At 47.2% G+C, this 13189-nt stretch overlaps 6 protein-coding genes; 5 read left to right on the top strand and 1 right to left on the bottom strand.

Annotated features, from left to right (window-relative positions):
- Positions 1-946: 946 nt before the first annotated feature.
- FFUJ_09418 (uncharacterized protein) lies at positions 947-2002 on the top strand (the record flags this gene model as incomplete). Its single annotated transcript, XM_023568682.1, has 1 exon — positions 947-2002. One exon carries the CDS (start codon positions 947-949, stop codon positions 2000-2002), a length of 1056 nt encoding a protein of 351 aa, XP_023435840.1.
- Positions 2003-2818: 816 nt separating this feature from the next.
- Positions 2819-4039, top strand: FFUJ_09419 (uncharacterized protein; the record flags this gene model as incomplete). XM_023568681.1 has 3 exons in its annotated part: positions 2819-2853; positions 2901-3784; positions 3858-4039. The coding sequence occupies 3 exons, from the start codon at positions 2819-2821 to the stop codon at positions 4037-4039; spliced, it is 1101 nt and encodes a 366-aa protein (XP_023435839.1).
- Positions 4040-5177: 1138 nt separating this feature from the next.
- On the top strand, positions 5178-6647 carry FFUJ_09420 (uncharacterized protein; the record flags this gene model as incomplete). The annotated part of the gene is made up of 1 exon (XM_023568680.1): positions 5178-6647. The coding sequence occupies one exon, from the start codon at positions 5178-5180 to the stop codon at positions 6645-6647; it is 1470 nt and encodes a 489-aa protein (XP_023435838.1).
- Positions 6648-7615: 968 nt separating this feature from the next.
- Positions 7616-8967, top strand: FFUJ_09421 (uncharacterized protein; the record flags this gene model as incomplete). XM_023568679.1 has 3 exons in its annotated part: positions 7616-7650; positions 7700-8697; positions 8750-8967. 3 exons carry the CDS (start codon positions 7616-7618, stop codon positions 8965-8967), a joined length of 1251 nt encoding a protein of 416 aa, XP_023435837.1.
- A 718-nt stretch (positions 8968-9685) lies between these two features.
- Positions 9686-11200, top strand: FFUJ_09422 (uncharacterized protein; the record flags this gene model as incomplete). XM_023568678.1 has 4 exons in its annotated part: positions 9686-9702; positions 9754-10910; positions 10957-11070; positions 11130-11200. 4 exons carry the CDS (start codon positions 9686-9688, stop codon positions 11198-11200), a joined length of 1359 nt encoding a protein of 452 aa, XP_023436207.1.
- Positions 11201-11369: 169 nt separating this feature from the next.
- Positions 11370-12645, bottom strand: FFUJ_09423 (uncharacterized protein; the record flags this gene model as incomplete). XM_023568677.1 has 4 exons in its annotated part: positions 11370-11524; positions 11575-11702; positions 11758-11929; positions 12270-12645. 4 exons carry the CDS (start codon positions 12643-12645, stop codon positions 11370-11372), a joined length of 831 nt encoding a protein of 276 aa, XP_023435836.1.
- Positions 12646-13189: the final 544 nt, after the last annotated feature.

Below are 13189 nucleotides of genomic sequence, written 5' to 3'. Positions count from 1 at the left end.
TATAGGCGACAGTCATCCTCATAGCAGAAAGGGCGGCCCCCAAGCAGGTGGAAGCCTGAGTCTCGTAATAGCTATCCACGCCCAGTGCTGCAGCTACTTACATCCTACTACCCCGGTATGTGTTAGTAATGCGGATTTGACAAGACAATTATACATGGCGTCTGATGGAGACGGAGCAAACCACGGGCCAATGAATTGAGAAGAGTAAGGCTGCGCGTCCCCGTGACAGTAGTTCAAGGGCCTAAGAATAGCGCACCAGGAGCTAACCTGTTAACCTTTTCTGAATGCAAACTCTGTCTAACTAAATGATTGGCTGTTCTCCTCATACGTTCGACTAGCCATACTTCCAGGCTCAAGTCTAGGAAGAGTACAAGAAGTCAAGTAGTCCTAATCTGTGTCAAGAAGAGCCAAAAAAGCGGCCATTTGTGGTCTGACCCTTGTCCCAATCTTCAAAATCTTCATCCGTAGATTTCTATTTCGATTCTTCAAGGGATCTGTGTTCTGATATCTAGATCCTTGCGTACCTAAAGAAACTCATCGCTGTGGTGTCTCATTTAGCTTGTTACTAGTGTTGTTTGAAGTATAAAGTTATACTAAGTGTTGGAAAGCGATGTGAAAGTTATTTCATAGCCAATGATGGATTGGTAGTTTCCGAACCTTATTACAACAACTTTATCTATAGGCACCCTAGTGAGTCATGGCAAAATAAGACATGCACGTTCACGAAATCAAGCAGATATAGTGACCATGTGATAGTAGGCTTAACATCTTGCTTTGAAGCTAGAAGCTTGACCAGTTTTTGATGGGAGTCCGTGAGTGATCAACTCTGTTTTCTCGTCTATTTAAGTAAGCGTCTTCCCCTTCTGCAGAACAGGATAACTCTCTCTCTTCTGTATACCAGTCATTCTGTTCTCTCACATTTCGACCTCTATTTTCATTCGCCACCATGACTACCCAACGCCAACTGGGCAAATCGTGCTTATTTCGTTTCGAAAATACGACGTACAGTATCCCTAGTACTCTCATCACCAAAACTGGAAACCTTGGTTCACTCTTCAAACACAAGGATGAGTACAAGATGAAAGAAGTTGACGAGTCGACTGGTCGCGTCTTTGTGGACTACATAATGTTGCAGACCTATGAAGTTGACTACGAGACCGCAGAGCAAGATCAGGACATGGCTTTGAGAGAGTACAAGATTGCACTCACGCTCTGTGCTATCGGATGCCGATATGAAATCAGTGGTCTCGGTTTCCTAGCCAAAGAACATGCCGTCAAATTGGCTGAGCTTATCATCAACCCTGCCTCCGTACTAGTGGCGACAGTTGATGCTCCCTTGGCGTTGAAGCATATTCCTGGCATTATCCACCTGATCGACGAATACACAGTGATAGTCCTGCAGATGGCGACTAGGCGACTGGCGACAGACTTTCTCTTGCGCATAGATCCTCCAGACACAATGGGTTGGCTGTGGCTGATGCTCCAGGTCATGCAGAAAGCCGAGGGGCCGGCTTTAAAACGAGGCTGGGATATGGTCGCACAGACACTTCCAACTCGCGTGCCAGGATTGATAGAATATATGCAGCTTCGCGAAGAATATTTACAAGAAAGGGAGCAAACGTATCTTGGAGATGATGCCCCCTTGGAGGATGACGTCGAGGATGATGTTGAGGCTGACGTGGGGGATGACGAGGTGCACTTTCAGCCTCTGTTCAATCACTTCATTCCAAATGCCAAGATCAAGTGCGGAAAAGTCATGCGTGCCATGGTCGGAAGCATCAACAGTAGCCAGAAGTTCGCTACCCGCAACAAGGAGAAGCCAGCCAAGAGGAGCAGGTACATTTTTATTATCCGTTTTATCTCACCAGATCATTCTGAAGATGATAGAGGCACACAAGCCTCCTCCAATCATGGAGCTCAGCATCTAAGTTCCGTCGACAGTACATACAGCTGGAACTGCTTCCGTCCCTCCTCACAGTTGGGAGTGAGACAAGGGATATAGGATGGGCGTCTACATCGAGCAGCACCCATGCCTTCTTCAAGCTCGAATACCACATCACACACGCATACATACATCTCTATAAGCCTTGTTGATACATATCACGACTCATCTCGGCAGTCATCAAATCTGGAGCCAGAGGCGACACAAGAGACACTGTCTTTCAGATCTTTCTACTATTCTCCACCAGCATATCAGTGATGGCCATTGAGTAACTCGGTCACAAAAGTCAACCCCGTGCTTCGGGACGATGCGTTACACGCACAAAACAACAATACTTACCTATCAACATAAATGGTTGGAAAATATTCTGCATCAATTGAGTACACGGCTATCACATCCTGGAAAGCGAATTGCGAGCCATATGCTTTTATGGATATTAGTACGAGCGTTATTGAATTCTTGTTTACGGGCAAGCTAGATCTGATAATGATGATGCATACGATTGGATGTCTGAGATCTTGTATGGCATGTGAAAATGATTGTAAACTGATCGTGACAATTAACCCGGAATGATTAAAGACGCCGTATTTTGGTCTTGAGTGAATCTTCAAGCCAGTAAAGCGAAAAGCTGAACCACAAATCAGACTTATGTCGTTGTGTGAAGATGGCATCCGCGTGTTGTGACACGGGCACTGCCAGCCAGAGTTGAGCAGCCTTGTGGCATCAAGCCTCTTCCATGAGCTCCACCAGGGCTAGGACCAAGCGCCACACACCTCACAACTGAAGCCTCGCGAAATCTGCCTCTCCCACTCCCGCATCTCTTCTCCCCTCCATCTCAAATTCCTCTGTTGGTGCACCATCGAAACTCAGCACGACATGGCGGAACATGGCGACACCAGACCAACAAGCTCGTGAGTATTGCTTGTCTGAAATGAAACTTGTTTTAACAGGCGAACAGGCCTTACGCGAGTGGTACCTGTGCTGTTTACTTCGAATGCAAGGGTCCTCTGCACATCTCCCGTTCGTTGCTCCCCGAGAACTTGATGGACGCTGCACAGTTCAGAGACAATGATGATTCTGCTTATCCTCTTTGCGAGTTATGGCTGGACGAGGTCACGCTCGACGTAGGTCATGTCATCATTCACTATTTGGTCACAGGTGCCTACCAGTGCCTCCAGCCAGAGGAAGGAGATCGCGAGGAGAAGATTTCAGCCGAGCTTGCGACTGCTATTCGTGTGTACGTCGCTTCCGACAAGCTGTCTTTGACCAAACTCCGTGACATGACTAGAGACGAGATCGTTCGTCTGGGTGACCAGCTCACCTTGACTCCTCTGATCAACGTCATGGAGAAGGCTGCCCTGTCCTTTGATGAGAACCCAGGAATTGCCGCTTATGTCGAATCGCGACTTTTGTCCTTCTCTCAAATTGATCACGTCGCAGACCTAGTCGACCAGAGACTGGCTGCATTGGGTGCTCCGGTCACTCTGAGAAAGGTTCTATTGCGCAGCATTTTGCTTTCCAAGGCTTCCGAAAGTCGTCAGCTGGAAGAGCCAACCTACCAGGCTTCATGGGAATACCCCGGAGTTGAACTGCGCCCTACTAAACAGGCCATGGAACGGGCCGAAAGTGTTTCACTCAGAAACGCCGAGGCTGCTTCCGATGAAGAAGAACTTGGAAGACTACAGCAAAAGACGGAGCTCTCGCCCTGGGATCGTCTGAGACTTTATGATCTTGAGCACAAAGCCGAGAAGAGAGCCAAGGAAATCGCAACCGAGAGAGAGCTAGACGCACAGCGTTGTGATGCAAGCAACTGGTCCCTTCAACAGCCTCTTCGTCCAGAAGGTGAGTAACAGCTTCAAACGAGCTTGACTCGATCAATGTGCTGCATATTCAAAGCCAATGCTAATTGTCGCAGCCTTTGTTGATGGACCCGTCCCCGATCCCCCCCGACCGTCGTCTAAATTCTGGAAGCCCGAGGCTTTCGAGGGACACAGCCAGTGTGACAATGAGACACACAGCGATAGCAGCTCGACCGATGAACTCACACCTGGCTCAGTTGAGAGCTCATCAATGGACGAAGTATGCTGCGATTGGTGACAGGGCTTTCGCAGGATTGCAGAAAGAATGGTAGATTCGAGATCAATGTGATATCATATGGAGAACAGTAGCAGGCTGTAATGAAGAGCACAAAAAGCTAGCTCGGAATAAATTGAATCTCCCCTCACTCACAGCTCGCTTGCTATCAAGACTGTCGCGAATCCGCTCCACTTGTCATTTGCACCATGCAAAGCACGTGACTCGCTTTGAACGACGTGCAAAAGATTCGGCGAGAACAAAAAAGTACCTGGTGCCAAAAGGCAAAGCGTAAGAAAATTGAAAAAGCAGTCCAAGTTGATCTTTCGAAGATCGCAACAACACTAGATAGACTCAATGTATTCTTGGGATCTTTTTGTTGGTGAGGGTGTGGTAGTGACATTACAATTGCTGAGACACGTGACCATCGTTTTCCACAGGTCACCACCCAGGCAGCGAAAGATACAGCTTGCTTAGAACTTAAACAAAAAAATGTGAGAACAATACTAAGTGAGGAAACATGCCCAGGATAACCTCTATAGCATGACTATGCAAGGTCTACCTGGGTTGGCTTATCGCAACGTGGCGCGGCATAAGCTGTGGATTTTGCGCAAAAGACTTAACCTACTCAAGATAAAGGTTTGTGCAGGAGGAGGCTCTCAGTAAGCGAGAGTATGCCAGAGAGAATGGTGATTCATGGATATAGCCTCAAAAACCTTTATGCCTCATCAGAAGGCATGCGATGCCATGCGAGAACTGTAAATGCTCCCGTTTAACATTATTGGGTACCGCCGGATTTTTACTTTCACAGGCTCACTTGTGGCTACAGGGTTCCCAAAGTTGGAACAGACAGGCTTCCTCACAGTAAAGTTCAGAGTCAAAGCATCCAATGCGTGACGCTTCATGATTTGTTCTCCTGGCTTAAACATCCTTTGTGAGCTGGAGATGGCCTAACCATGAGAAAGGTAGCCAGTAGTATCTCAGAACTTTGAAACAGAGTCAAGCCGTAAGAAAGGAGTTAAAACATCAATCAATTTGTATTTAATGCCATGTCATGCCCTGTGCAACCGCTGGATCCCTTCTCTTCTCTCATCATCTCCCGTCACGCCGCATCACGTTGACAAACTCGCCCAGCACACAAAAACACGAAGTTTACTTGATCATGGCAACGTCAATGTCTGCGAACTGGCGGGGCATTGATAATCAACTAGTCGCCGTCGAAATTCAGGGACCCGAGATCTTTTATGTCGACTTGACAAATATCGAGAAGTACCACCAGCTACACAGGCAGATAACGTGTCATGTACCATCATATATCTACGACCACGCTTACAATGTTTTGGGATATATCTACTACCAGAGTCCCGGACTTCTTTACATAAACTTGCACACCGTGCCACAAGGTGCCGGACACATATTGTGGGAATATCTAGTATTCGGAACGTTGGCTCTCCAGGGCAATCCCTTCGAGGGGAGGCGAGAAGAGTACTTCAAAAGTATCATCCATGTACACAATTTTGCAGAACAGCTCGGCATGGAGGACCTTAAGTCGGACTCCGCGAAGGAGATCTTCCGCGAGGCTCAAGATATGTGCCTGGTGGAACTACTCAAACTCCTTGAAGAAGTGAACTACCGGTCTAACTTGTTTCCAAAGTTTTCGGTGTACTTGGAAAAGCGACTGGTTAGTTCCGCTTTGGATTACGATGCGGAAGGCAGCCTGAGGGCTTTCATCGAACTGAGAGATCAACCATCACTCTCAGTCGCCCAGATGCTTTTGAAAGCAATGGCAGAGGTTAGCAACATCGAGTGCAGGTCGGGCAAACAAGACTCCATGCGAGATGAAGCCTACAGAAAGAAGGTTGCTGAGACAACGGCTGTTTCCGAGGTCATTGGATCGGAAGAGTGCAAGTCTCCCAAAACAAGATGGATAAAACCGAGGAACGAGACCGCGCCAGTGAGTAACTCAGTTGGCAGTCAATTCTTCGGTCCCGTGGCCAAGCAGGAGGACAGAAGCGGCATGACAAATCACTTGGAACAGCCATTGCAGAGAGCGGCCGTGCCCGACTCAAATTCCTACTCTCCAAGAGAGCCCGCGTTTCTTCCCCGGATGTTCCTCCCTGCTTTGGCTCCTAGATCTGAAAATAATGGAACCGGGCTTCTCCCGTCATTCGGAGACACATCGAAGAATTCGAGAAGTAGAACCCCCCCTTACTGTCACAGGCTGTCACCGATGGAATATACACTCCCAACTGAGCCCACGCAGCTGCCTAGGCTACAACAAAAGAATCGACAGCGAATGGCCGAAATGGCCTTTGCGCACATGACGGGAACGGAACACAATCCAAGGAGAAAAAGTCTAGATCCCAATCCTTCAACTGCATCGGGCGAGCTTGAGTCAGAATCAGCTGCGGAAATCGACAACGATACTGCAGACGAGGCTGAAGAAGCTTGCGATCGGCCAGTGACACCAATCGGATCCCAGCTAAATTTTACCGAGTGCATTCTGCCCTCATTTGACGAGCCTTGGCAATCGCCTACATCTTCTTCCGATACCCTGGAAGGCGAGCCTGGTGAAGTCGAGGGGTCCATGGATTGGAATGCGGGTTCATCCGAATCCGACTACAATCCTTGAAATTTGGCAGGACTGTTGATCGGAAAGACGGATTATACAGATTGAGCTGCAGGTGGAATCAGAAGACATCATGGAACGGGGACTATGATCTGGAGGTATCCCTTTAATCTAGCTACTATTTTCTGTAAGATTCCCCCATGATTTATTCTGGGGACTCTCGTAACTGTCTTTATGTCGTAGTCTACCTATGGCAATAGTGGTGGATATGACTTGAAAAGAAAATACACGAAAGTATTTAACAGAATGGACAACACCTGGACGTGATTGGCAGATGAGCAATGACTTTGTACGGTGACTTGGAAAATTCAACCAGGCAGTAAAATATAAGAATCTTCAGAGATTCTGTGCCTTCAGGGGTAAGGCGGCGGAACCTATATCCGCCCTTATGACAAATGTCGCTGTCACTGGCTCCCCTTGATATGAAGTGGAAAGGATTTCATTAAAGCTTACTTGTCCTCAGTGACCTTGATTCGTAGTTAAGACCTGTGGCTCCCGATAAACTTTAGTATCTTCTTCCAGTCACACTACTGAATGCAAAGGCAGGAGGTGACTAAGTTTGACACCCCAACACATGATGCACATACTTCGACCCTGCAAGACATCGAATCTGCTGGAAAGGAGGTGAGACCATTTAGTGGATCTTTGAGCTTCAGATAATCGCGCGTGGATTCGCTTATCGAAAGTCTTTTGGGGTTACAGAGTTTACCAGAGGCGAGTGTCAATAGTCATCACCACCAAGCCCACGATATGATTGGGTGTTCAGAACACTTTGAGGAGAGATACTTTATATTGCGTGAGTGGTGTCTTAAGCTTTTATGAATGATGCGGGAAAACCTGTCACACATATAAATTCCGCAAACTGCCTCCATCACTGCCCTCACAAACTTCTTCTTTTCATCATCATTTCCTTTTTCTTACCCAGCTCGATGGGTAACAGGTCGAGCACCATGTCTCAAGATTCAGCCACCATGTCTCCTGATCTGCCCGCTCAGTTCATCACATCGTAAGTATGGTGGACTGACATGCATTCTTCTAAGCTAACAAATATTTAGACCCTATGCAGACAGCTTTGTGAAGGTTCTGTTAAAAGGAAAGTCGATCACGTGGATTCATAGAGGAGTCGTCCCAGACAATGTTCTATCCAACAAGAGTACGCATGAACTTGGATCCAAGTCAGCTTCGCCGATCTTGGATATGCAGAACATTGGGAATGACATAGCCCATGTGATCTTGCACTACTTTTACACCAAACAGTATGACTGCATCAAACCCTCGGGCACATCTGGCGACGTAGCGAAGGGATACGAGCTCCGGGTATCGCTGCAGGTCATTGAAGCTGCTAGAAAGACGCAACTGTTTACTTTGGTGGACCTGGCCAAGAAAGAGTGCGCGCGCCTATGTCATGAAATGGATCTCTTGAATCTCGTTGCCATCTTGGGAAAGATGAACATCGACTTCGATAACTTCCCCGAACTTACGAAACATATCGCATTTCACCTTGAAAAAGTGCTCGCAAACCCTCACAGCCAATTTGCTCTCGACCTCCTGATCCGGGCTACTTCAAACAGCATCACAGACATGCTTATTCGCAAGTTGGTCATGGTAGCCCAAGATGAGCCAACAAGTGAACCCAAAGCGAAGCCCAGACCCGAGAATGAAGCCCGAAACCTGCCTGTCTGTCCTTCGATAGACTGTACCTCTACGGTGGAGTGTGGCATTGCAAAACCTGAATGCTCGCCCTTTACATACGAGCTTCGAACTCAAGATCTTCAGAAACTTCGCAAGAACCCGCAGCCTGACGACAAAGGTAAAGGACGAGATGTCTCCAGATCGGCAGAGAATCCTTCAAAGGTCCCCGGAATAAGAGTCTCTCACCACGAGCCGCGTGGTGCAAAGGGACAAAAGGAAGCTCAATCTGGGCCTTCAAGGGTGAGAGGCTGGCCTTGTCCATTTTCGCCTCCCTGCGGCGGGTGTGCTGACGCTGAAAGGAAGGCAAACCCTCCTACCCCTAAACTTGAGAGTACCATCGCAAGTATGAAGGACTTTGTTGGTAAGTGAATACATAATTCCGATGCATTGCTTGCAGCTAGCTAATGGTTCAGCGGCTGAGAAATCATCGGCTGCTGACTGGCAGGTACCAAAATCCGAGGCCGGGAAATCCGAAACTTCAGAGAGCGACCGAGAGTCTACTATCGCCGTTGTTTCCGATGATGAGGGAGTGCTTGTCGAGTCAAGTCCTGAACCTAATATGACACCAAGCCCAGCGGGATCGGGCAACACAAACAGCATGGATCACTTCTTGGTGTACGACCAATGGTAATACCACTGAGTTCTGTCTGCTGGTTCAAGCTCTCAGCCTATTTACTAGTGACTAGTCTAGGTGTTTGAGCTTTGATGCCGAGGGCGCGGGCTTGATAAATAATATCCATTAATTAAAACGGTCTTAAGATTCATCTCTGCTGCCTTGAATATCGTGTTTGTGAGTGTCAAAGGGAAAGACACCGCTTAGCATATGCTCATTAAATTACCTATTCAAGTCTCTCAATTTGTCAATGTGTCAAGTGATCAGTTGACGTATTTGGGCTTCACTCGTGTCTGCAAAAGCCATCTGTAATTCAGCCGCTTCTCGAGACCAACCAAGTTATTCTATAGAAAGTTGACCAAGATTAACAATGGTGGAAATTCTTGCGATGAGTGAAGGTTGGAGACTTCTGTCTCGGTGGGTAGAAGTCCGATACTGACATCGGTCTAGTTGACCGGACACTATGTGTTTCAAGATCGCCTATTTCACCCTAGTCCAAGGGTTTCCATTATGATTCCAATTATTGGACAGCATGGGCGCCTCTGGATGTATTCACCAATGTTGTTATTACTGGGTGATGCGGGAGGCCTACCAGGACACGTCATAGACATAGCACCAACAGAACAAAAATGTCGAATAGAGCATAAGGCGTCTTCTACCCCTCATTTTGTTTCTTTGGTCTTCATCTGCATCATCCGGAAACAAACAAGTTCAAGTCATAGATCGAGGCGATACGATGTCCCCGGAAAAGTCGTACGTGCGTTGACCTACGAATGAGCTATCCGATACTAACACAGAGAAAAGCCAGTACACCGGGGATGTTTGTCACATTCTGTTCAGATCCCAAGGACCCCTTCTGATTCCTAGAACTATCGTCAAAAAATGCCCAAAACTTGCCGCAAGACTGGACAAGAGGCACATCTTCTCCAAGCCACTCGACACTGTCGACATCGAAGACTACCCGTTCTCAGTTGGGCACATACTCATTCATTACCTAACCACCGATAAATATGAGTGCCTCCAGCCAGAAGGAGAAACGGAAGATGAGCGAAACTGCTCAGAGCTTGCCACTGCCTTTAAGGCTCATGCTGCCGCTGTCGATCTGGAGCTTCCATTTCTTCAGCTCCTGGCATCTTCCGAGATGAGGAGACTGGAAGGGAAACTGAGTCTAGTCTTGATCACGCGGACACTGAACGATACTAGACTACCACTAGATCAGTATCCGATGATTACGGCGAATTTCGTATCGTGTGTCATAAGATTGTCAGCATCCCCCTCGAAGGAGTGTAAAGAAGAAATGATGAACCAGCTTGGAGTTCCGGAGAATGTTGCTATGGTCCTGATGAAACTCTTGCTTCAGTCCAAAGGTATGACGCTCACTCGAGACCACTCCAGCGAAATTGGCTCGGAGGACGAGAAAGCCTTGAATACAAGTCAGCTCGAGGAGGAAGAATGTGAGCTTCTGACAATATTAGAGACTCTCGACAAGGAGAAGGCTCGTATATATCAACCGACCTTTGAGACTGGCGTTCGAGAGAAGATGGCTAGGGAAGCACTGGCCACGACAATTCTTGAGACTTGGGAAGCTAGCGGTGGAACCCTATCGTCCCTACAACACGCTCGTCTCGAGGAACTCCGAAATATCTCTGACAAGCTTTCTCAAGACTTGGATATCTGCAAAACGGACTTGGAAGCCTCGAAAAAGCGCGTACAACAGTTGAAAGTAGAAGCAAAGGCCATTTTGGAAAGGCTGGCTTTGGAGCATGAGATCCAAAGCATACTTGAACGCCAAAAACAGCAAAACGGATTCTTAGATTTGAGTGACCGACTTCGACTGAGGTCTGCGCAATCTCGCTGCTGCGATCACAGTAACGCGGCTTCTGTTGATGCTCGGGTTCATTTGAATACCCAAGACTCCGAGATGGGCCCAGAACAGGAAGAAGAGAACCAACCCGATGATGGTGAGTTACCTAGTTGAGCATACAGGTTGATCTAACAGTCCCGCAGATGGTTTTCGGACGCCGACCCGCACGTCGTGTAACATGAGACACCGTCAATTATCCAACGTGAAAGGAGCTGACGATGAGCTGGAGGAAGTCTGTGCACGTCTGCGTGAGTTCAGTAAGAGGAAGCATCGAAGGACGTCAAAATGAACTTCACATAGCTGATACATATGATAGGAGACTTCGTGTCTGAGACCACAAGCACATCTGGGCGGGATACGCCCCCTTCGACCTCAAGTTACGAGTGAGATATTTATGAGAATTGTCATTACTGGTTTTAAAATGCTGAAGATCCGGTGGCGAGTAGGTTCAACACTTGATCGATTCTGGCTCTCACCTCAGAAATAAGCAGGGTGTATAGTGGAAATTGAAACTAAAGCTATATTTGTCTTTCTGCAAAACCGAGAAATGTATCAACTAAGGCCCAAGTACAGTTCGGTCCGTGGTATCGTCTCCTAGGCCGACCTCCCAAAGTCTATAACGGCTGTTCAGCTTGTGGAATGCGATGTATCCGAGGAGGTGAGTGTTCAATAGATTGAGATATGGCTCTCGACCTTTCAGTACAAGTCGCACTCCATTAAGGGTCAGTCAATGGGAAGTGAGGACATTTGTATGCAATTACTTTGCTGGGCTTTTGTCGTTATCTCATCCACAATCTCTGCAAATACGGACTGGGGGTCTTTATCGTCATACCATCCCCTGTTATGGATATAGTCATGAGTCTCGCCAGCCATTTCCTCTTTGTAGAAACTGCAATTAATCAGCCTCTATGTGAGCGTTGAAACACCAGCAACCACAGACTTACGATAATACATCGTTCGTAAGTCCAATCCATATGGAGAGGTCTGGCACCACCTCCAGGAAAAGTGAAATGTCAGGACAAAGTGCCTTCGGGAACGTAAACCAAGCATATGCCTCTCCGACGCCGTCTTTCTCTCGAAGGAACCATGCCCAGCTTCGACCAGCTTTTGTACGCTCTATCGTATGGAATTAATCGCGGGCTTCAAGAGCATTAGAGTTGAGAAAGTTTAGAGATGCGGTGACGATAAAATTGGCAATGAGCGGATCCCAGTACTTGAAGGTTAGTTTCAGGAGATCTGCCGAAGCTTGTAGCAGGGGGATGAACTGGTTTTCGTCTGCACAGAACCGTTCATGAAACATTGAGAACTCTTCGTGATAATCCACAGCTTGGCCATCGAGGAGAAGGCCGAGTCATGAGTATATTCCGATACAGAGCTGAACTTCAAATGGGTGATGAGGGAAACAGACCTATTTGTTCGTAGTAACTGAATTGAGAGAGCTTCATGCGGCACTTACGACTGGGTATACATCCAACCTTAAACATCAGCCATGAGTGCGTCCCTTCTTCATAGGGTACATCTGTGCGGTCTGCGTGTGCACGCATAGTCTTCCATAAGGCATCGTTGCTAGTAGCATTAAGAGGATAATAACCAATCCCTTCGGCAAAGGATGTTATCAGAGGTTCTTTAAACGACTTCAAATACTGGGGCTTGGGCTCAAGCTGCCTTTCCGCTCCTCCTGAAACTGGCTCCCGAAGTTGGTAATGAGACCAGCGGGATCGGATTGAACTCAGAGTAGGCCCCATATTTTGAATAACTAACAGTAAAGGATGCTGGATTTCATCAATCTTTCGATTTCCAACATCCTCTGCGCTTGGGCTGCGAGTATTCATACCCCCTGTCTAAGTTGTGAGCTAGATCTGTTATTTGCAGTTGAGACTTGTGGCTCAGAGCTTATTCCAGCAGACAGAACCTAGTATTCATACCCCCTCATCTTTTTTTGACGAGAATGTGGTAGTATCGACTCGCTGAGGTCTGTTGTATGTAGTTACATCCTTCTCGTATCCTCCTCAGACGACACCTCGCTTAGAAAGTTATACTAGAGAGAAAAAGGGAAACTTGTCCGACTTTTGGAAGGATTTCTGCAACAAGATGGAGGAAATCCAGGATCTTGAACCAACTGCATATAGATAAGCCAAAATCCAACACTTATAAGTGGAGATGATGCACGTCTTATCATCCGAAAAACAGGGTTACTTTCGAAAAATTGCCGAGACTGCTCGCTTATGCACGAAATTGTGGTGATACACATAGCAAACGTTCGCTATAGGATGATGATTCCTTATGACAGGCCCTTGAGGAGTAAGAAAACCCGCAAACCTGAATAGAGGATGCTAAAATAAACTTAGTAAACAGCCCCACAACTTTAGGTTAAAT

The sequence above is a fragment of the Fusarium fujikuroi genome, chromosome FFUJ_chr09 (genome assembly GCF_900079805.1).
Source record: "Fusarium fujikuroi IMI 58289 draft genome, chromosome FFUJ_chr09".
NCBI classification, from domain to species: domain Eukaryota; kingdom Fungi; phylum Ascomycota; class Sordariomycetes; order Hypocreales; family Nectriaceae; genus Fusarium; species Fusarium fujikuroi.
Note: the sequence above shows the minus strand (reverse complement) of the source record. Positions and strands in the feature narration are given on the sequence as shown.